The sequence below is a fragment of the Lactuca serriola genome, chromosome 3 (genome assembly GCF_051521515.1).
Source record: "Lactuca serriola cultivar US96UC23 chromosome 3, Lser_US96UC23_V15, whole genome shotgun sequence".
Lineage (NCBI taxonomy): Eukaryota > Viridiplantae > Streptophyta > Magnoliopsida > Asterales > Asteraceae > Lactuca > Lactuca serriola.
In genome coordinates, this window is record NC_136410.1 from 634,061 (window position 1) to 655,000 (window position 20,940).

Consider the following 20,940-nt stretch of genomic DNA (forward strand, 5'->3'; position numbering starts at 1 on the left):
TCCTGAACTTGCATAACGGGCCCCACCCAGCGAGTATAACGAGCCCCGCCCAAACTCACATAACAGGCCCCGCCCACATACAAATCATATAAGCGTAACAAGATAATAACACACAGAATAACCATCAGGCCCCGCCCAGTAAGCATACAAGTACATACACATACAAGAGTCACACAGACATCTAGTATTCTAGCATAACAGATCATGGGACGACATTGGTTCCTTAGACCCACTAAACCCCATGAGGATACTCACCTCACACTGCCGAATCTAACCAAAAGAATCTTTGGTTGCTGGCCCGCTAAAATCCCCGCGCTATCAATCACAAAATAATCATCCAATCAATAATCAAATCCTCACCTATACTGAGAGTCCAAACTAGGATTAAAGACCTTTTTACCCTTTCCAAAACTTGGCCCAATCCAAATGACCAAAGGCCCAAATTCCATAATAATCACTCAAAGCCCAATATGACCCAATTTTCCAAATTGGGCCCAAATCCCTTTCATGGGCCTACAACCAAGGGTTCCAACAAATTCCAACAGCCTAACAAGAGAATCTTGATGGCCTAACAAAGCCCAAGACATCACAAACCCAACCTAGCCCAACACCGAGAAGCCCTTATGTCCGAAGCCCAACTTGCCGAGTACGCGAGGCGTACCCAGCACGTACGCGTGACGTACTCGCCTTAGGGCTGGTACACTAAGCGTACCTGCTTGTACGCCCAGCGTACTCCCTCATTTAGCCAACTTTCAATTGTAGCACACAACTGATTAAGACATCACTCCAAAACTTAGACTTGACTTCCTTGGGCTGATTTATCATGTAAAGTTGCTAAATTTGCATGCATGTATGGCTTAATGAAGCTCTTAAAGCTCAAAAGGGCTTAATAGATGACTTATTGCATGCATGAGACCATAAACACCAAAAAAATTTATAACAACCCAAAAACCAAATAAAATTTTTTATTTTTAAAAAGTAGGAATTACAATCATAACTTGTTTCCAAGATTCCATTACATCATAACATGTCAAATTATCAGAGTATCAATATCAAGTGAGTGCGAAAAATGCTGGAGAATTAGTGTTGTGCCATCAAACCGAGCCTTTCCCTTTAGTACCGGAAGTACCTAAAACCACCAAATAAACTCTAAGTAAAAGCTTAGTGAGTTCCGAAAATATCACATAACATACAATCACCGAATACCATGCAACATACATACAATTGTCAAGGGCTACCTCCATGGTCTTTTCCTGGAATGCCATGGGCTACCCCCATGGTCTGATATCCAAGTGCCATGGGCTACCCCCATGGTCTTCCATGCCATGGGCTACCCCATGGTCTTCCATACAAGTGCAACAAGCTATCCCCAGGGTCTTCAAACAACTAAATACATAAGAAACTGTCAAACCACATGTCAAGTAATAGACTGGCAATGGTGCCTTCGACACAATGATATAGTGAGAAGACTCACCTCAGTCTGCTGATAAATAATAACTTCTCGGCTACCAATCCGTAAATCTCACACTGTCCAATTCTTTAATTAAGGCCTAAAGGTCTTTCTCCTTTAATGGGCCCAACTATCCTTGGTCCAAAACCAATAATGGACCATAAGGCTCAAAAGGCCCAACAATGCCACCGAATGTCCATTAGCAAGTTCAAAGGCCCATTCCATGACACACAAGGCCCTTGAAAGAAAATTGTGCCCACCTATCCTAAACGGGTCAAGGCCCAAAACTAGATAAGGCCTAAGAGTCCAAAATTCCAAACTCACCCACTAGCCCAGTGGACGTACACGTAGCGTACATCATCAGTATGCTCAGCGAACGTTTTCTTCAAGCAGTACACGCATCATACATATTATCATGTGTAGCGTACTACACTGCTAAGCACATATAGCCATTAAGTGCTTAATCCATGCAGCCACTTTGTCAACTTCCAAATCTTGGTCATTTTAAGGGTCCTAGGGCATAAAGTTAGCAACTTTATGCCTTCACATGCATTATCGGAGCCTATCACCGCATTAATCCATTAAGAATCACTTTAAGAACTTAAATCCGTGCATGGTGCCATAACAACCATCAAGATAGCATTTTTATGCTTCTAACATGCCAAAGGTACTCAGATCTAACATTTCTAACCTTTAGAGTTGCTCAAACTCTCAAAAGAGGATCTATGGACCAAAAATGAACTCATTATCAAACCCTAACTCAAACTAGCAAAAGGAGTAGCAAGGTATAAACTTTGTACCTCCAAAAGCTTCTCAAGGTGATGTAGATGCAGGATCTAGAAGCTCAACCACGCCCATGACTTGCGTACAAACTTTTTACCTCCAAAAGCTTCTCAAGGTGATGTAGATGCAGGATCTAGAAGCTCAACCATGTCCAAGACTTGCTCACCACCTTCTTCTTCTTACACACACACACACACCAAAAAGGGCTAATTTTGTTACTTCAAGCTCAAAGATCACCTCTAATGGTAACTTAGGGTTTTTAGGAACGTTTAGAGGCGGTAGAGGTTGTAAGGAGTGAGGTCCAAAGGTCATAAGTGAGCTTAAATATGGCTCAATTTCGAAGATTAGGGTTTTAGTCCTTAGGCCATGTATGTCTCGCGTACCTCCTCGTACACCCCGCATACGAGGCTCAGCTGTTCGATCAGACACACCCATGTACGCTAAGCATACATGCATGTACGCCTAACATACGGAGGGTCTCCTTTCCAACTTAAATTATATCATAAACTTAGAAATGGGCATACCTAGATTCGAATGTTACAACTCTCCCCCACTTGAACTAGACTTCATCCCCGAAGTCTGCTGATGCGAATAAATCTTGTTAGTGATATCTCATCTCATCCTCTGGCTCCCATGTCCACTCGGAGCCTCTTTAGTGCTAACATTGCACATTTACCAAATTCACCACCTTATTATGCAAAGTTTTAGTATTTTTTTCAAGGATCTCGGGCTTCTCAACATAGCTTAGACACTTGTCCACCTGAATATCATCTAACGAGATCATTATATAATCATCGATTACACATATCTGCAACTGCGATACGTGGAAAGTGTTATGGATGTGACTAAGCTCATTAAGGAGATCCATCCGGTATGCTACCCTGCCAACACTGGTTGAAATCCTGAATGGCCCAATGAATCGAGGATCCAACTTGCCCCTCTTCTTAAACCGGATGACACCATTCCAAGGTAATACCTTTAGCAACACAAAGTCTCCCACCTAAAACTCGAGGTCTGAACGGCGTCGATCAACATAACTCTGCTGACAACTCTGCGCGACCCACAACATGTCACGTACCTGTTGAATCAACTCAGTGATCTTAAGCACTACCTCAGTGCTTCCCATGACACGATGTTCGATCTCACACTAGCAAACCGGGATCCTACACCTTCTTCCATACAATATCTCGAATGGTGGTCGATCAATACTAGCATGATAACTGTTGTTGTAGGAGAACTCTGCTAGTGGAAGGTAAGTATCCCAAATCCCTCCAAAATCCAGCACACAAGCCCTAAGCATATCCTCGAGTGTCCGGATCGTCTTCTCGCTCTGACTATGTCACACCCCCGAACCTGGACGACGGAAACGTCCGGGGGCGGATGACTTCGTGTACAGTATCATAACAATTGAATATGAATGAAACATAGCAACCAAACATCATACATTGGAAATACACAAAAAGTTTACATATTGAATCTTGTTCATCAGTTACACAGAAGTAAGAAAGTAAAATTTCTTGAAGTCGCACCACTTGATCTTATATTCGAACTTATTACCTGCTACTAGAACTTCTGAGAATACAAGTTGTTTTGAAAAGCGTCAACTAAAAAGTTGGTGAGTTCATAAGCGGTTTTGAATAAAAATGGTTTTTGTAGCGAACAGCTCATGTGTGGGGTGTCACCCCCGTATAGATCTATACACAAACTCCCACTTTCCCTCTAGGAAACTCTGGTTATAACAACAGGCTACGATTGTACACTCAAATGTGCCAACCGACAAGTCTCACTAGATCATTAATCAAAATTTTACATGGAAAAGAAAGAAGAACATATATAAAACTCATTCCCAGGCCCAATAAACATGTAAGTGGACCACTAAGGCCCACTCTACGTGTATATTACTTCCAAACCCAGTAAGGATATGAATGTCTATACTGAGCCCAATATACATGTAAAAGGACACTAAGGTCCACTAAACATGTATATTATTTCCAGGCCCAATAAGGATATGAATATCGTATTTAACCCGTTTGTTATTGTTTTGTTTATTTTAGCTTGATTATTTACAAAATTGATATAAAAAGCCAATTTTTTGTAAAAATGACGTTCTTGGCCCAATAAGCCACAAAATTTTCAATGAAGGCCCAATTATAGTAAAAATAACACTTTAGTCCCCATTTTTGTTCAAAACTTGTGTTTTTGACTAGTTTGTGGTAAAAATAATATTTTAAACCCATTTTTGTCAAAAATATCATTTTTGGCTTGATTTTTTGTGAAATACATATTTTTCTAGTTTTTGGCTTTTCTGAACTAGTTGTTGGAAAATTTGTAGAAAAATCATCATAAGTCGAAATTTGGATCCGTAAATTCTGGAAGTTTTGAAATTTTGTCTAATTTGTTCACAATTTTTCTCATAATTTTTATTCGCCTCTAACAAGTGTGAAATTGCTCACCTTCACAGGTTGGTCCGAAATTATTTCAAATTTGATAGGCAGTTTTGTAAAATTCGTCAAAAATAGTAGAAACATCGTATGAAAACGTGAGAGTATTCATTTTAAAGGTAATAATCTGAAATTTTTGCAAGTAAAACAATTTTGAAAAATATTACCATTAAGGAGGTAAAAACAGTTCGAGATTGGACTAAAACTTTTCTGTCAAGGGCTAATTTTTGAGTTTAAGTTATCTAAGGTTGTTCACAACACTTGTTTTTGCTATTTTAAGTGGATAAATCCCAGATCTACAAGTTTACATATATTATATGTGATGACACATACTTTTCTCAAGGTTTTTATGAAGATCCAAGTGATAAACTTCATTTTCAAGTAAAGATCTAAAAGTTAAACACATAAACATGCATATATACATAGATCTAACACAAAAGCACTTGTATTCTCCCCAAAAAACTTTATAAAACCGAAAACAATGGGGTATGAACTCACCTTGGGGTTTTTGAGATATAAATGTAGAAGGAGATGAAGTTTTGAACCTAACTTGAGTGTTTTTGGTGAGATCTCGAAATGGAGGTGGTTCTAAGGTCCATATTCATGAAAAATAGGGTGTAAGGGAAAGATCTTAGCATATATTGAAGTAAACACTTGAGTTTTAGTCTAGAACTTACCAAGTTATGAAGGCTAGCAGAGAACTTCTTGAAACCACACACAAAGTCATGAAATTTGAAGGAAAGAATGAGGGAGCTTCTTTGAGTTTGAGAGAGAAATGAGGTAATTGTGTGAGTATGAAGTGAAGAGTGGAGAGGGGATAAGGGGGTAGTAGAGGTTGACTTTAGGTAGGGTTGATGTGAAGTTCCTAGTTGTTTGTTGGACAATATGTATGGATGCATGGAGTATAATATTGAGGTGGCACTTATATGATCCTCATATTATCTTTTTTTTTCTTTTGATAATGGGCCGAGAATGGGGAAGATATTCGGCCCAATGTTGGCCCAAAAGATCAAATTCGATTTTTGGTTAGCCCAAAAAGGATTTTCGGCCCATCAAAGTTTAACAAATGGGGTTTGGCTTCAAAGGGCCCAAAAGGATAATAATTATTGGCCCAACTAAGGTCCTAGTATATGTTTTCGGCCCAAAAGTCCCAATGAGAATGTCTTGGTCCAATAAGGGTTTTAGGTTGAGAATTTATGGGTTAAGGCCCAAAACTGATTAGCTTGGCTTATTGGATCGAGTTTGGGCTTAGAGAAGGAGATCATATTGTTTAGGAATTAACATCTTAACCTATTTTTTTGCCAGTTGTGACAAACTATCAGTATGTGGGTGATACGTTGTACTCAAATGCAATTGAGTACCTAACTCCTCATGGAAATTACTCCCAAACATGGAGGTTAAACGAACATCACGGTCCGAGACCACAGATACCGGAAACCCGTGCCTGACTACCACCTCCCGAACATAGATATCCGCTAACTTCTTGGTGGATATACTCTCGACAATCATATTAAAGTGTGCCCTCTTGGTTAGCCTGTCCACAATGACCCAAATAGAATCAACACCTCGCTCCATCTTGGGCAATTTCATGATAAAATCCATAGTGATCTCCTCCCATTTCCACATGGGGATGGGTAACGGCTGGACTTTGTCGTGAGGTCTCTGATGTTCGGCATTGACCTTCCTACAGGCCAAACACCGCTCAACAAACCAAGAAACTATCCTCTTCTTGCAGGGCCATCAATAGCTCAATCTTCGTGGCCCCGAATGGATGGAAAACTTGGACTTGTGTGCCTCCTAAAAAATTGTCTATCTCACCCCACCTGATGTCGGAACCCAACCCCTACCACACTAAGTCAATAATCCCCGACTGTCTCTGACAAACAATGGAATCTACCCTCTAATCTGCTCAATCTTCCATTTTTACTTCTTCAATTCTTCTACCTGAGCGTCCTTGATAAAATCCATCAAGGGTGAAGTAACAGTCATCCTCAAACAAATATCCTGGAGCGGTGAGCACACCGCCTTATGGCTCAAAGCAATGGCCACCACATTGGCCTTCCCGGGGTGATACAAAATCTCACAGTCGTAATCTTTTATCACATCTAACCACTTCCATTGCCACATATTCAAGTTCGGTTGATCCATCAAATACTTCAAACTCTTATGATCAGTGTAGATAGTGCATCGAACCCAATACAAGTAATGCCTCCAGATCTTGAGGAAAAACACCACCGTCCCCAATTCCAAAACATGTGTGGGGTAATTTTTATGATGAGGCTTCAGCTGCCTCGAGGCGTAGGTAATCACATGCCCTTTTTGCATAAGGATAGCTCCTAAACCCAAAATAGAAGTGTCGCAATAAACCACGAAATCATCCAATCCCTCGGGTAATGCAAGAATCGAGGCCTCGCACAACCTCTGCCTCAGAGTCTCGAAAGCCAGCTGTTGATCTGGGGCCCACCAAAAGGTCACATTTTTCTTGGTCAAGCGATTCAAAGGCACTGAAATCTTGGAGAAGTCCTGAATAAACCTATGATAATACCTCGCAAGACACAAGAAACTTTGGATCACAAATTCATTCTTCGGAACTTCCCAACGCATCCCAGCGTCCATCTTGGTCGGGTCCACCAAGATACCATCCTGGTTGATGATGTGACCTACAAAATGCACCTCACGTAACCAAATCTCACATTTAGAGACTTAGCATAAAGCCTCTGCCTCTTCAAGGTCTACAACACCTCTCGCAAATGTTGCTCATGGTCTTCCATGCCATGGGCTACCCCCATGGTCTTCCATACAAGTGTGACGGGCTACCCCTGGGGTCTTCAAACAATTAAATACAAAAACAACTGTCAATCCACATGTCAAGTAATTGGCCGACATTGGTACCTTCGACCCAATGACATAGTGAGAATACTCACCTCAGTCTCATGATAAATAACAACTGCTCGACTACCAATCCAAAAATCTCACACTACTATATATACAAATTACCTTAATTAGAATTGTGATACAAACCTAATCATGAGCCCAAAATCCCTAAGTCCAATTCTTCAATTAAGGCCCAAAGGCCTTTCTCCTTTAATGGGCCCACTTATCCTTGGTCCAAAATCAATAACAGACCATAAGGCCCAACAAGGCCACCTAATGTCCGTTAGCAAGTTCAAAGGCCCATTCCATGACACACAAGGCCCACGAAAGAAAACTGAAGCCACCTATCCTAAACGGGCCAAGGTCCAAAACTAGATAAGGCCCAAGAGTCTGAAAGTCCAAACTCACCCACAAGCCCAGTGGACGTACGCGTTGCGTACACCATCAGTACCCTTAGCGTACTTGGTCTTCAAGCAGTATGCGCAGCGTACATATTATTACGCCATACATACTATGCTGCTAAACACATATAGCCATTAAGTGGTTAATCCATGCTGCCACTTGGTCAACTTCCAGATCTTGGTCATTTTAAGGGTCCTAGGGCATAAAGTTGGAAACTTTATGCCTTTGCATGCATTATGGGAGCCCAACATCCCATTTAGTACATTAAGACTCACTTTAAGAACTTAAATCCATGCATGGTGCCATAACAACCATCAAGATAGCATTTTTATGCTTTTAACATGCCAAAGGGACTCAGATCTAACATTTATAACCTCTGGAGTTGCTTAAACTCACAAAAGAGGATCCATGGACCAAAAATGAACTCATTACCAAACCTTAACTCAAACTAGCAAAATGAGTTGCAAGGTATAGACTTTTTACCTCCAAAAGCTTCTTAAGGTGATGTAGATGCAGGATCTAGAGGCTCAACCACATCCAAGACCTGCTCACCACCTCCTTCTTCTTTTTACACACTCACTAAAAGGGCTACTTTGTCACTTCAAGCTCAAAGATCATCTCTAATGGAAACTTAGGGTTTTAGGGATGTTTAGAGGTAGTGTAGGCTGTAAAGAGTGAGGTCCAAAAGTCATACGTGAGCTTAAATAAGGCTCAAGTCCGAAGATTAGGGTTTTAGTCCTTAGGCTACATACGCCCCGCGTATGAGGCTCAGCTGCCCGATCAGACACACCCATGTACGCTAAGCATACATGCATGTACGCCTAGCGTAAGAAGGGTCTCCTTGTCAACTTAAATTATATCATAGACATAGAAATGGGCATACCTAGATTCGAATGCTACAAGTTTGCAACTTTAAGCTTAGGTAACTCATAATATGCCCAGATCTAAAAGGATAAGCCCACAAACGACTTAACTCATCAAACTAACCCGAAAGGGACCAAAAGCATAAAAACCATGACATGAAGAGATCTAATCATACAAGGATCAAGGTTGGGACTTTATAACTCAAAAGTCACCTAGAGATGGAGCTAAATTTGGATCTCTAAGCTTCCTTCCAAAGAATAAGTCCACCAATTTCTTCTTCTTTCACTTCAAGGAGCGTAAACCATCAAAATCAAGACCAAGGCTCAAGATTACTCAAGGAGGCTATTAGGGTTTAAGATTAGGGTTTTAGGACAATGGAGGCTGAGAAAGAGACCAACCCTAGGAACTTAAGGAGCTTAAATAGGGTGCAACACCCAAAAACTAGGGTTTCATTAAACCCCTCGTACGCGCCAGCGTATAAGGCCTTCGATTCGTGATCACCCCTTCTTAGTGCACTAAGCGTACCATGTGGTACGCCTCGCGTACTAGCTTCTCAACCAGTACGCTAAGTTTACCCAATAAAAAGGGCTAAAGGGAAACGTAATCCAATTCAATTGTTACAAATGGTTGTCCGTTGATGGGTAATTTACAGTAATATTCATAAGTGAATGAACTTAAGTTCACCAAAGAATTACTTCAACCCATTCATCTAAATCTTGTAATCTATATAAATTATATTTGTTAAATCCATAGAACAAAAAATCTGCTCATTAATCTGAATCGTATAATCAATATAGTTTATATTCATGCTTAAACATGGCTATGTGATTTGTTATTGATGGTGGATGGAAGATGTTAGTTCCTAAGGGTATCATGTATGGAAATCCCCCCCCCCCCACACACACACATGGTCTTCTTGATAGATTTTCAGTTCTATAAATGAAAAGCACACACGATTTTGGATTCCATTTATGGGATGATTTTAGCTACAATTTGATTTAACACCACCTCTACTTCTTTGTTTCCATTAACCCCTAACCCATAATAGATTTGAACAGAGACATGTGAAATACTTCCTCCGTCCCATATTTATTGTCCTCTTTTGACTTTTAAAGTCTTTATTCTTCAACTTTGAACTTAAATATCTTTCTTTGTGTTATATATTACTTGATTAAACTTTAACAATAAGACATTTAAAATACAATCCATGCATATATTTTGCATCAAGTATTATATATCAAAAACAAAAATATTTAAGGCCAAACTTGAAGAATAAAGACTTCAAAAATCAAAAGTGAACATTAAATATGGGAGGGAGGTAGTAGATTTTAAAATTTGGTTGTCTGTGAAAACCCATAAGCTTTTTTCAGATTCATAAATCGATTTCCAGTTCCATAAACAAACCTAGAAAATTGATTGTTCTTGAAAACTATTCAAGATCATAGGAAAATCAATTATTTAAGACACGATGACATACTTTTTACTTCCAGATTAAAAAAATATTTTTTCGGACTCAATGAAATAAGTTTTAAGATTCAGAATTGTGTGTGTGTGTTGAAGAGCAAACCCAAAAAATGAGTGTGTGATTCAAATTTTTTTGTTCTCGAGAAAGAGAAAACGAGAATGTGTATGTGTGTGTGCATGCGTGTGTGCTTTGAAGAACAAACCCAAAAATATGAATTTTCTCTATGTGTATGTGTGTATTGTTCATGAATCTAGCCACGCTGATGCGGTTTTCCACAGTTATCACCACTCGATTCTTTTTGTTGAAGTTTTTATCTTGAGATGAGTTCATTTTTTTGCAAGATAGCTACTAATAATATGAACCATTCAAAGATAGGAGAAAATGCTTCCTCTTCCTATGATGGTTTTAACATGAGAGAGAGAGAGAGAGAAACAGAGAGAGAGAGAGAGTAACAAAATGAAAGATGGACAATATAGTCTTTTTATGTTATATTTATGCGAAAAACTAACAGTGTTAGTCATTACGGACCATCAATCCAAAAAAAAGTTGATAAGTACATTTTAAAAAACATTTGAAAACCATAAGGACTACTAGTGAAATTTTATAACCCTAAGGACTACAAAATTTATAAATTGGAACAACTTATCAAACCGTATACAAAACGCACAAACCGCCTGCATGAAACCGAACCGCATAATGCGGTTTAGAGCTTTTGCGGTGCGGTTTGTGGTTTCCAAAAAATCAAACCGCATGTGCATTGCGGTTTGCGGTTTCAACTCTAAACCGCACCAAACCATATAACAAACACCCCTATATATAGCACAATAATATTTTAAAAAAAGTTAAAAACATTAAAGAAATATTAACCGATGAACTCAAGTGCTAAAAAACACTAACACCATGTATAAAATAACCTATATACCAATGAACTTAAGCACCAAAAAAACACTAACACCATGTATGAAATGACAGATATCGGATCAGTCCCAAAAAGTATTGAGACTGAACCAGTTTAAAAGAGACCAAACTAAAGAAAAAAAAAGATCCGAAAAAAACGATTATTCTGATATAAAAAAATCAGAAGCCAAAGTTTATATATATATATATATATATATATATATATATATATATATATATATATATATATATATATATATATATGTTAAAAGGTTATATAATACAAACTTGTCATTTATATGAAAAATGGTCTTTGTGTATTATTTATTCAATTGTGGAAGGGTGTTGTGGTATTTTCTGATATTGCAGGAGAGTTTACTTCGCGGGTTGTTTAATCCAGATCCTGGTTTGCTCCGATGTATATAAAGTTGATTTCTCTTCATTTCCGTAGTTCAGATGATTGATTCACTCTCACACACAAAAGATAGTTCTCTCTAGTTTTAGGGTTTGTATTACAGCTTCAGTTTGTATTCTTTTGATCGTGTTCTTGTTGTTCATCAGAGAGCTGAGAGTTATTGTGGTGAGGATTTCTGTGTAATATGTATGATGAAAACCAACTGTTTCATATATAAATGAAATGTTGATGTTGGGAAATTGTGAGTTTATGTTGTCGTACATGGTATCAGAGCTTGAGGGTTCTTCATCTTCTTGTTGATGTTCATCGGAGGTTATATCATCTGAAGACGTCGTAAGAGGTTGTTACTCTTCTTCTCTTTTGTTTCTTTTAGATCTGTTATTAGATCGGATCTGTTTTGTTGATCGATCGTTTGTTCTCCGATTGAGGGTTTTTTATCTCATTTGTTCTTCGATCTTGGTACTGTGAGAGTTTTCGTGGTTCATTGCAGGTAGTCAAACCTGATTCGTGTTCTGGGCGTGTGATAATTGAACATCGGACATCGTAATAAACGACACTTCTTCAATAGATTAATCTGTTGTCTAAAATAACTCAATAGGAGTCAGATTTCATCACCGATCAACCCTTTGTTGGGAACGGACAAACAGAGTCGATTTATTTGGCATTTCATCTTCTAAAGCACTGTGAGGGTTTTCTTGTTCCCTATTTTCTCTCATTTATACTTTGTGATTGGGAGATCCTTGTGTTTTGTATTCACCAATTTATTTTCTTGTTCTTAGGTGTTGTTTTTTCATGACTCTGTATTGATTGTCTTGGGCCTCGACAAAATGTGGTGACCATCTGGACTTTAAGTCGATACATGAGTCTGTTTTTCTGTTTTTTTTTTCTATCTGTGTTATTCTTTTCTCCTATTTGGCTAATTTTTCTGTGTTTCCTATTTGGCTAATTGTTGTTGAGTCAGTCTTGAGTTTGTTTGTCTAATTACTTGACTATTAAGTTCTTTTAAATGGCTTGTTCTACTGATTCTCCAGGAGGAAGTGGAAAGGATGATTCAATTATTTTTGATGATCCTCTCTATGTCCATCCTTCTGATAATGCTACTACAACTATTGTTACTGTGAAATTATCTGGAAATGAAAATTTTCGTATTTGGAGAAGTTCTATGTCTAGAGCACTTAAGGCTAGAAACAAACTAGGGTTTGTAGATGGCACTTTTAAAAAGGATAGTGTTGAAAAAAACAAAGAGTCGAAATGGGAAAGAGCTAATGCTTTTGTGTGTTCTTGGTTATTGTCTTCCATTAGTGATTCAATCTATGCTAGTCATGCATATTCAGATAATGCTCAAGAAATTTGGGAAAACTTATTTGAAACATATAATAAAGCTGATGGTTCTGTTGTTTTCAATGTTCATCAAAGAATTAATTCTTTAAAACAAAATGGTATATCTATTTCTGATTACTTTAATAAACTTGATGCATTATGGAAGGAGTTTGATGGTTTAACTAGTCTCACAGAATGTACATGTGAGGCTGCAGCTAAACTAAATGATCACTCTAAACTAATGAAGCTTATGCAATTTCTGAGTGGTTTAGATGAGTCTTATAACTAGGTTAAGAGTCATATATTGCTTATGGATCCACTTCCTAATGTGAAAACTGCTTTTTCAATTATATCTCGTGAAGAGTCTCTTCAAAGGAATGGATCTCTTTCTAATGACTCCCAATCTGGTTCTAAGAGTCAACCTAGTGCTTTTAATAGCAAATTCAACAATAAATTTTCTAGTAATAAAAACAAAGGCTCAACTTTTCAATGTAAAAATTGTGGTCTAAAAGGACATACTGTTGAGAGGTGTTATAAACTAATTGGATATCCAAAGGATTATAAACCTAGGAGTGATGGTAATCAAAATAGTCAAGTTAAAAAATTTAATGCAAACTCATCTGTTGTTACTCCTAGATCAACTGATCCTGGAGAATCTGAATTTCCTCAACTTACTAAGGATCAATATGCCAAGTTTCTTAGTCTAATAGGAGAAAGAAAGTGCAATGAGGAAGCATCTGTCAGTTCCCATATGGCAGGTACTTGCTTGTTTAATGTTTGTAATTCATTTTATAATGGTAATAAATTGATTGTTGATTTTGGTGCTAGTCAACATATGATAGCATCAGAATCTCTTTTGCATGATACTGTGGATGTGTCTAAGCTTAATATTCTTGTTACTCATCCTAATGGAACTTGTGCTAAAATAGAAAAAATTGGAAACTTAACTATTTCAAACTCTTTAACTCTGTTTGATGTGTTTGCTGTTCTTGAGTTTAATGTCAATCTGATGTCAGTTCACAAAATTTGCAAAGACAATAAGTGTGAAGTTGTCTGTAATGAACATATATAGTTGCAAAATTCAGGATTTCCACTCAAAGGAGATGGTGGGGAATGCTAGTGAAACTGGAGGTCTCTATTATGTTGATAGTGTACCTTCTGGTAATTCCTTTACTTCTAATTTTGTTATGTGTTATGTTTCTAAATTTACTTGGCATAATAAACTTGGTCATCCTTCTGACCAAGCTCTGAATTCTTTAAAGCCTCATCTTAAATTTGAAAATGAATCTTTACCTCCTTGTGATGTTTGCCATAAGGCTAAACAAACAAGGGATTCTTTTCCCACTAGTCAGCATGTCACTTCTTGTTTAGGTGAACATATTCACTTAGATGTGTGGGGTCCTTATAGAGTGATCACTTCAGAAGGGTTTAAGTTCTTTCTTACTATAGTGGATGATTTCACTAGGGCAACTTGGGTTTATTTGCTTAAGTCTAAAAGTGAAGTTTTTTCTTGTGTTACTACTTTCTTTAATCTTTTATTGAATCAATTTGAAGTTAAAATTAAAAAGGTTAGGTCTGATAATGGAACAGAGTTTTTAAATCATAACATGAAAACTTTTTTTGAAAATAAGGGTGTTATTCATCAAACATCTTGTGTTCATACACCTCAACAAAATGGGGTGGTTGAAAGAAAACATCGACATATTCTGAATGTAGCTAGGTCATTAATGTTTCAGTCAGGTTTGCCTTTGACTTATTGGGGTGATTCTATTTTAACTGTTGTTTTTTTTGATAAATAGAACTCCCACTTCTGTCTTAAATGGAGCCTCTCCTTATGAACTCATTTATAAATCTGTTCCTAGCTTTGATAAACTTCGTATTTTTGGATGTATTTGCTTTGCAACTAAACTGAATAACTTTGATAAATTTTCTGAACGTGCTGAAAAATGTGTTTTACTTGGATATTCCTTGGAACAAAAAGGTTATAAGATTTTGAGTCTTGATACAAATTTGGTTTTTATTTCCATGGATGTCAAGTTTTATGAATTAGTCTTTCCATTCAAGCTTAATTCTTTTTCTGGTGATAAAACTATTGATTTTAATAATCCAAGTGACCCATTTTCCTATGATGACCCTCAGCTGTCTAGTTTTATTTAAGAAAAAAATGATTTAGGTGATTTAATTAGGAATAACCCTTCATTCTGAAGGCAAGGAAGCAGATCATAACTTGGATGAGACCTCTAATGATGAGGTCAGCAACCAAAGTGACAAGGCACATGTGCAACAGAATGTTGTGGATGTTCCTAGTTCATCTGTTGTGTCTGAGGATAGTTTCTTAGAACAAAATAACCTTTCTGATGATCACTTATTAGGTACTACTCGATCCGGTAGAAATGTTCGTTTACCAACAAGATTTAATGACTTTGTTGTAGAAAGTTCACACAAATATGGGTTAGAAAAGTCTGTGAATTATTCTTTGTTAGCTAATGATAGTAAATGATTTGTTTCTAATCTTAATAAAACATTTGAACCTAGTACTTATTCTGAAGCTTCTACTGATCCAAATTGGATCAAAGCTATGAATGAGGAAATGGAAGCCTTATATAGGAATCATACTTGGGATATAGTTGATCTTCCAAAAAACAGAAAGCCTATTGGTTGTTGGTGGATTTATAAAATTAAATACAAATCTAATGGTGAGATTGAGAGATATAAAGCTAGATTAGTTGCAAAAGGTTATAATCAAAGAGAAGGAATATATTATGAAGAAATTTTTTCTCCTGTTGCTAAAATTGTTACTGTTAGGATTGTGATTTGTGTTGCTGTTAATAATTTATGGTCTCTCTATCAATTGGATGTTAATAATGCTTTTTATATGGTGACTTGGTTGAAGATGTGTATATGACATTTCCTGAAGGATATCATACTAAAGATGATAGTAGAGTTTGTAAACTGGTTAAGTATTTGTATGGTTTAAAACAGGCTCCACGAAAGTGGAATGAGAAACTTTGCTCATCTTTGTCAGTTGTTGGTTTTGTTCAAAGTGTAAATGATTATTCTTTATTTGTTCGTTCAAAAAATAACACCATTGTTATTTTGTTAGTATATGTGGATGATATAATTTTAACAGGTAACAGTTGTGTAGAAATTGAAAATGTAAAATCATTTCTTAAGTCTCAGTTTAGAATTAAAGATCTAGGGTTGAAATATTTTTTGGGAATTGAAGTTCTATCTACTAGTAATGGTGTATGTCTAAATCAAAGGAAATACTGTTTGGAGTTGTTAAATGAATTTGGTATGCTGGGATGTAAACCTGTTAAAACTCATTTGGAAGTTAATTTTGTGTTTAACAGAGATTGTGATGATAATACTGATCTTATAACTAATATAACAGCGTTCCAGAAACTCATAGGAAAACTGATTTATCTAACTGTTACTAGGCCTGATATTAGTTATGTTGTTCAAGTATTAAGTCAGTTTATGCATAAGCCAAGAAAATCACATTTAAGTGTTGCTTTCAGGTTATTAAGGTACTTAAAAAATTGTCCTGGTAAAGGTGTTTTGTTTTCTAAATCTAATATTTTTAATGTTGTTGGTTATGTGGATGCTGATTGGGCCAAGTGTTTGACAACTAGGAGATCTGTTACTGGTTATTTGGTTTATTTAGGAAACACTCTTATTTCATGAAAAAGTAAGAAACAAAGCACAGTGTCCAGATCCTCAACAAAATCTGAATACCGTGCTTTGGGATCTGTAACATGTGAAGTTTTGTGGGTTTTAAAGGTTTTAAGTGATCTTGGTTTTAAAAGTTTAACTCCTATTCAATTGTTTTGTGATAATGAGTCTGCTATTAAGTTAGCTTTAAATCCAGTTTTTCATGAAAAAACAAAACATTTTGAGGTTGATGTGCATTTTGTAAGGGAAAAAATTGAAAATAATATTTTAAAATTAGTTAAGATTGATTCTTCTAATCAAAATGCAGACATTTTAACTAAGTCGTTGAGTTTGTTTCAGCATAAGTTTTTGTCAAAAAGACTTGGACTTGTAAATTTATTTTCTGGTAAATAAATTTGTATAAAATGACAAGTTTGAGAGGTCATTTATATGAAAAATGGTCTTTATGTATTATTTATTCAATTGTGGAAGGGTGTTGTGGTATTTTCTGATATTGCAGGAGAGTTTACTTCGCGGGTTGTTTAATCCGGATCCGGGTTTGCTCTGGTGTATATAAAGTTGATTTCTCTTCATTTCCATAGGTCAGACGATTGATTCACTCTCACACACAAAAGATAGTTCTCTCTAGTTTTAGGGTTTGTATTACAGCTTCAATTTGTATTCTTTTGATCGTGTTCTTGATGTTCATCAGAGAGCTGAGAGTTATTGTAGTGAGGATTTCTGTGTAATCTGTATGATGAAAACCAACTGTTTCATATATAAATGAAATGTTGATGTTGGAAAATTGTGAGTTTATGTTTTCGTAATATATATATATATATATATATATATATATATATATATATATCATTTTTATGTTAATTCTTTGTTTTATAATCACATCTTACCCATTCCTCCTGTCGTTTAACCCCTTCAGAAGGCGCAACTTTCAGACGACGCAACAAGCTTAAACAAACTATTGAAGCAAAAATAAAAATCTGGTGCGTTCATAAATTCTTCGAGTATTGCTTCGTATTCTTTTGTTGTTTGTGTAATGATTTTGACAAATGTATCTAGGATTATACAAGTTTATCAAACACGACAAGGATATTGGTTTTGGACAGGAAACATGCCTATGAGGTGTTCGATGAAATGTCTGAGCCAATTAGCTTTTGAGATACAAGCTGACTTTGTTTTACGGTTATTGGCAGATGAATAAGGTATCCATTAAAGCTATCAAAACTCCTAAATAAATTTGAAATATGATTGATTTCTTCATCAATACCTACTCTTTTCAGTTGGAATCATCAAATTGTTGTGTTGCTTATTTGTATAGTTCCAAAATCATACACTTTTCCACTTATTTGAAACCACTGTGATTACACAATAAACAAGATTAAAATAGTACAAAATTAAATTTAATATATGGGAAAATACATAAAAACCGCTATATTTTTGTAATTTTTATGGTTAACCCACCATATTTCGTTAATGGATTGAAGGGAAAAGGTTTTTTCTTCCACAGTTTCTTTTGTGATAGTTAAACTACTATTTGGGTTATGAATCTTGTCTTTCTTTTTGATTATTTGAAAGTTAAAATTGTTGTTTTGATTTAGATTAAAATAAGTTGGACTTTAGAATTTAAACAGTGTTGAAATTCTCATTTTGCTTTAGGGATTGTCAATTGTGCTAATTATGGTCATTCCAGCAATTGACGTGTACTTTGAACAATTCTTATCCCAACTACAAGTGTTTGAATTTGGACTTTTTATTGCTTATGATGAATAGTTGCAATTAGCACAGAGTAGTTGTCCAAGAAAAATTTCCACCCTGAACTTCAAGTGGTACCTGATTTACATCTCACACTACCAATTCCTGTGTTGTTTTTTGTTACTTTTTTGTTTCTATATGCATTTCGATTGCAAATGGTTGTGAATTTTAGATGAATACAGGTGTCAAGTGTTTTGGAAAAGAGGTTTTTTTGGTATACAATTTTTTTTTCTTTTTTTATAATCTGTCCGTCTTTATTCGTTTTTCCCTTTTTGGTTTCGGCCGATAAGATGCTATTGTCCCAGAAAATCACCTGTCAAAATTCTAAATTCCTAAATTACCCTTCTATATATTCCTCTAAAAGAGTTGTTTTGTTAACTTTTTTGCATTAATGATCAAGCTTTGTGATAAAATTTCAGCTTTTAGTGAGGCTATGTTACATACAATTGGCTACATATACACAAGACAAGCTGCAAGAGAACTTGGAAAAGATAAAAGTTATATGGAGGTCCAATTTATAGCCGAATGGGTAAGAGACAAAGAACACCAAATGAAGTCACAAGTTTCAGCCGCTTCAGGTCCAATCATTTAATTTAAATCCATCATTATTATTAAAAATTAAAAAAAATAAATAACATTTAAATTTAATATAGTAAGTGTTTTTTCGTGTGTATACAGGTGATGTGTCTTTGATACAAATATAAGAAGACCCGAAGAAGTTGAACCATTCAGAAGGAAAAGAACAACAGATAATGAAAGCTGTTGAAGAGAAAAAAGATCAAATGGTTAGTTCCTTGTGGCAGATCAATGTTCTAGATATTGAAAAAAAGTGAGCATTTTTTGTGATTATGCAGGTTTGTGAATCCTTACTCAGAACCAGCCAACCAGATGAAGAAGAAGAGGAACAACAAAAACCGAGGAGAAAGTTATTGATGATGAAGAAAATGATAGTTATTTTATTTTACTTTTATAAATTTTATTTTTATTATTTTTTTCGTAAATATGTAGTAAATTTATTTTAGGAGCTTAAATGTTTTATACTCGTTACCAAAAAAAACTTATGTTTTATTTGCTGTGACGTAATGGATCACAAAGGAATGAAATGAAATTCAACACCGGAAAAGGAATTACATTTTCCGAAGAATGCACCATTCCATTCCTATGTGCTAAACAAAAAAGATAGTTTCATTATGATGTGATATTTCAGCGGTAATTAATGGAAAATGTGTGCCTTTATCTGTCTTTCATTTTGTTCATGTTCTTACAGTGGTAGTTAGGGGAGTCAACTCGGTGAATGGGTCACGAATGTCATTTTGACAAATGTGTAGATTTTATCGGTTTATTGGTTTATAGAAGATTCAACTTAATATCCCTTAGCAAACACTCGATGGCTTCCAACCCCCGGGGAATTTTCACTAGTTTTTATTAAATCTTAATTTATCATTTTGATGTTAATGATACATTTGTTAACAGAAAAACCCAAACAAATATATATATATATATATATATATATATATATATATATATATATATATATATATATATATATATACGAGCGCAAAGACTATGAGACCGGATCGACAAAGACCGACCGGTTCCAGTCTTAAAAAGATCACATCAAAAAAGAGACTACCGTAAAAAGACCGGCTCAAAAAACGTCCGAACTGATCCGAAAAAGGACCAAACCTCCGTAAAAAAACAGATTTTTTCGAGAATGGTCAAGGACGATCAACACATACATGTCCCCGTGACCCGTTATTTAGCCTTTGGGATGGTATGCATGTCCATTGTCAAGTATGAGTGAAATCAACCTTTGTTTAGTTTTTTTCCAAAAAAAAAAAAAAAATACCACCAATTATGATTTAGGTATAATCTCAATCTTTAACAACACATTTGTTGTTTTTGTAAGCAAATCTTAATTGTATACATCTTGTTTCGTTCACGCTTTGTTAGAAACATGAGTTCCATGAGGTCGATGTACATGAAACCCACGTTATTATAAATACATCCGAATATCATTACAAACACCACACCAATCTTATGATTGGTTTGAATTCAATTATACAAGCTCAAAAACTATATAAATAATACCAATATTATGATTGGTTTTAATTCAATTATACAAGCTCAAAACTATATATATAATACTTACTATCTATAAACATACATTAAAAAAGAGTTGGTGCATCACAAGTCAAAACTCCTCGAGGTAAGGGTTTCAGTTTCAAGAGAAGAAAACTTTTCCAAACTTTTCACGATGATCATCAGCTATCGATCTCAAAGCATTGGGTTCCGCATCCGCCAGCATCTTCACAACCTCTCTCATGCTCGGCCTTAGATTTGGGAGTTTCGTTGTACAAAGCAAACCGATTCTCAACACCTGCATAATGTCGTCGTTTTTATCCGCTACTTCCTCTGTCTCGCCACCACAAATTAACCTGGTATCCACAAGTTTAAGGATGTTTTCGTGGTCGTTAAGGCTAGACAGCACCCAGTAGACTATGTCTTTCCCTTCTCCATATTCCTCCTCTATTGCCCTTCTTCCAGTCACGAGTTCCAGCAACACCACTCCGAAACTGTACACATCGCTCTTTTCCGTCACTTT

At 36.0% G+C, this 20,940-nt stretch overlaps 2 protein-coding genes and 1 long non-coding RNA gene across 4 annotated transcripts in view; 2 read left to right on the top strand and 1 right to left on the bottom strand.

The window, feature by feature from the left end:
* The first annotated feature begins 12,597 nt into the window (after positions 1 to 12,597).
* Positions 12,598 to 13,200, top strand: LOC145094204 (uncharacterized). Its single transcript, XM_079032507.1, has one exon. The coding sequence runs from the start codon at positions 12,598 to 12,600 to the stop codon at positions 13,198 to 13,200; it is 603 nt and encodes a 200-aa protein (XP_078888633.1).
* A 3,957-nt stretch (positions 13,201 to 17,157) lies between these two features.
* LOC145091297 (uncharacterized) lies at positions 17,158 to 19,582 on the top strand. Its single transcript, XR_013702102.1, has 6 exons — positions 17,158 to 17,372; positions 17,503 to 17,566; positions 17,643 to 17,785; positions 18,755 to 18,913; positions 19,014 to 19,120; positions 19,190 to 19,582. It is a non-coding gene; the product is annotated as an uncharacterized LOC145091297 (long non-coding RNA).
* A 698-nt stretch (positions 19,583 to 20,280) lies between these two features.
* LOC145091298 (Leucine-rich receptor-like protein kinase family protein) overlaps positions 20,281 to 20,940 on the bottom strand; it is a 5,505-nt gene continuing 4,845 nt past the window's right edge. For both annotated transcript variants that reach the window (XM_079028972.1, XM_079028971.1), the window contains exon 3: positions 20,281 to 20,940. This exon is cut by the window's right edge and continues 17 nt beyond it. In XM_079028972.1, coding sequence (XP_078885098.1) covers positions 20,560 to 20,940 — 381 coding nt within the window. In that variant the 3' untranslated portion in view covers positions 20,281 to 20,559.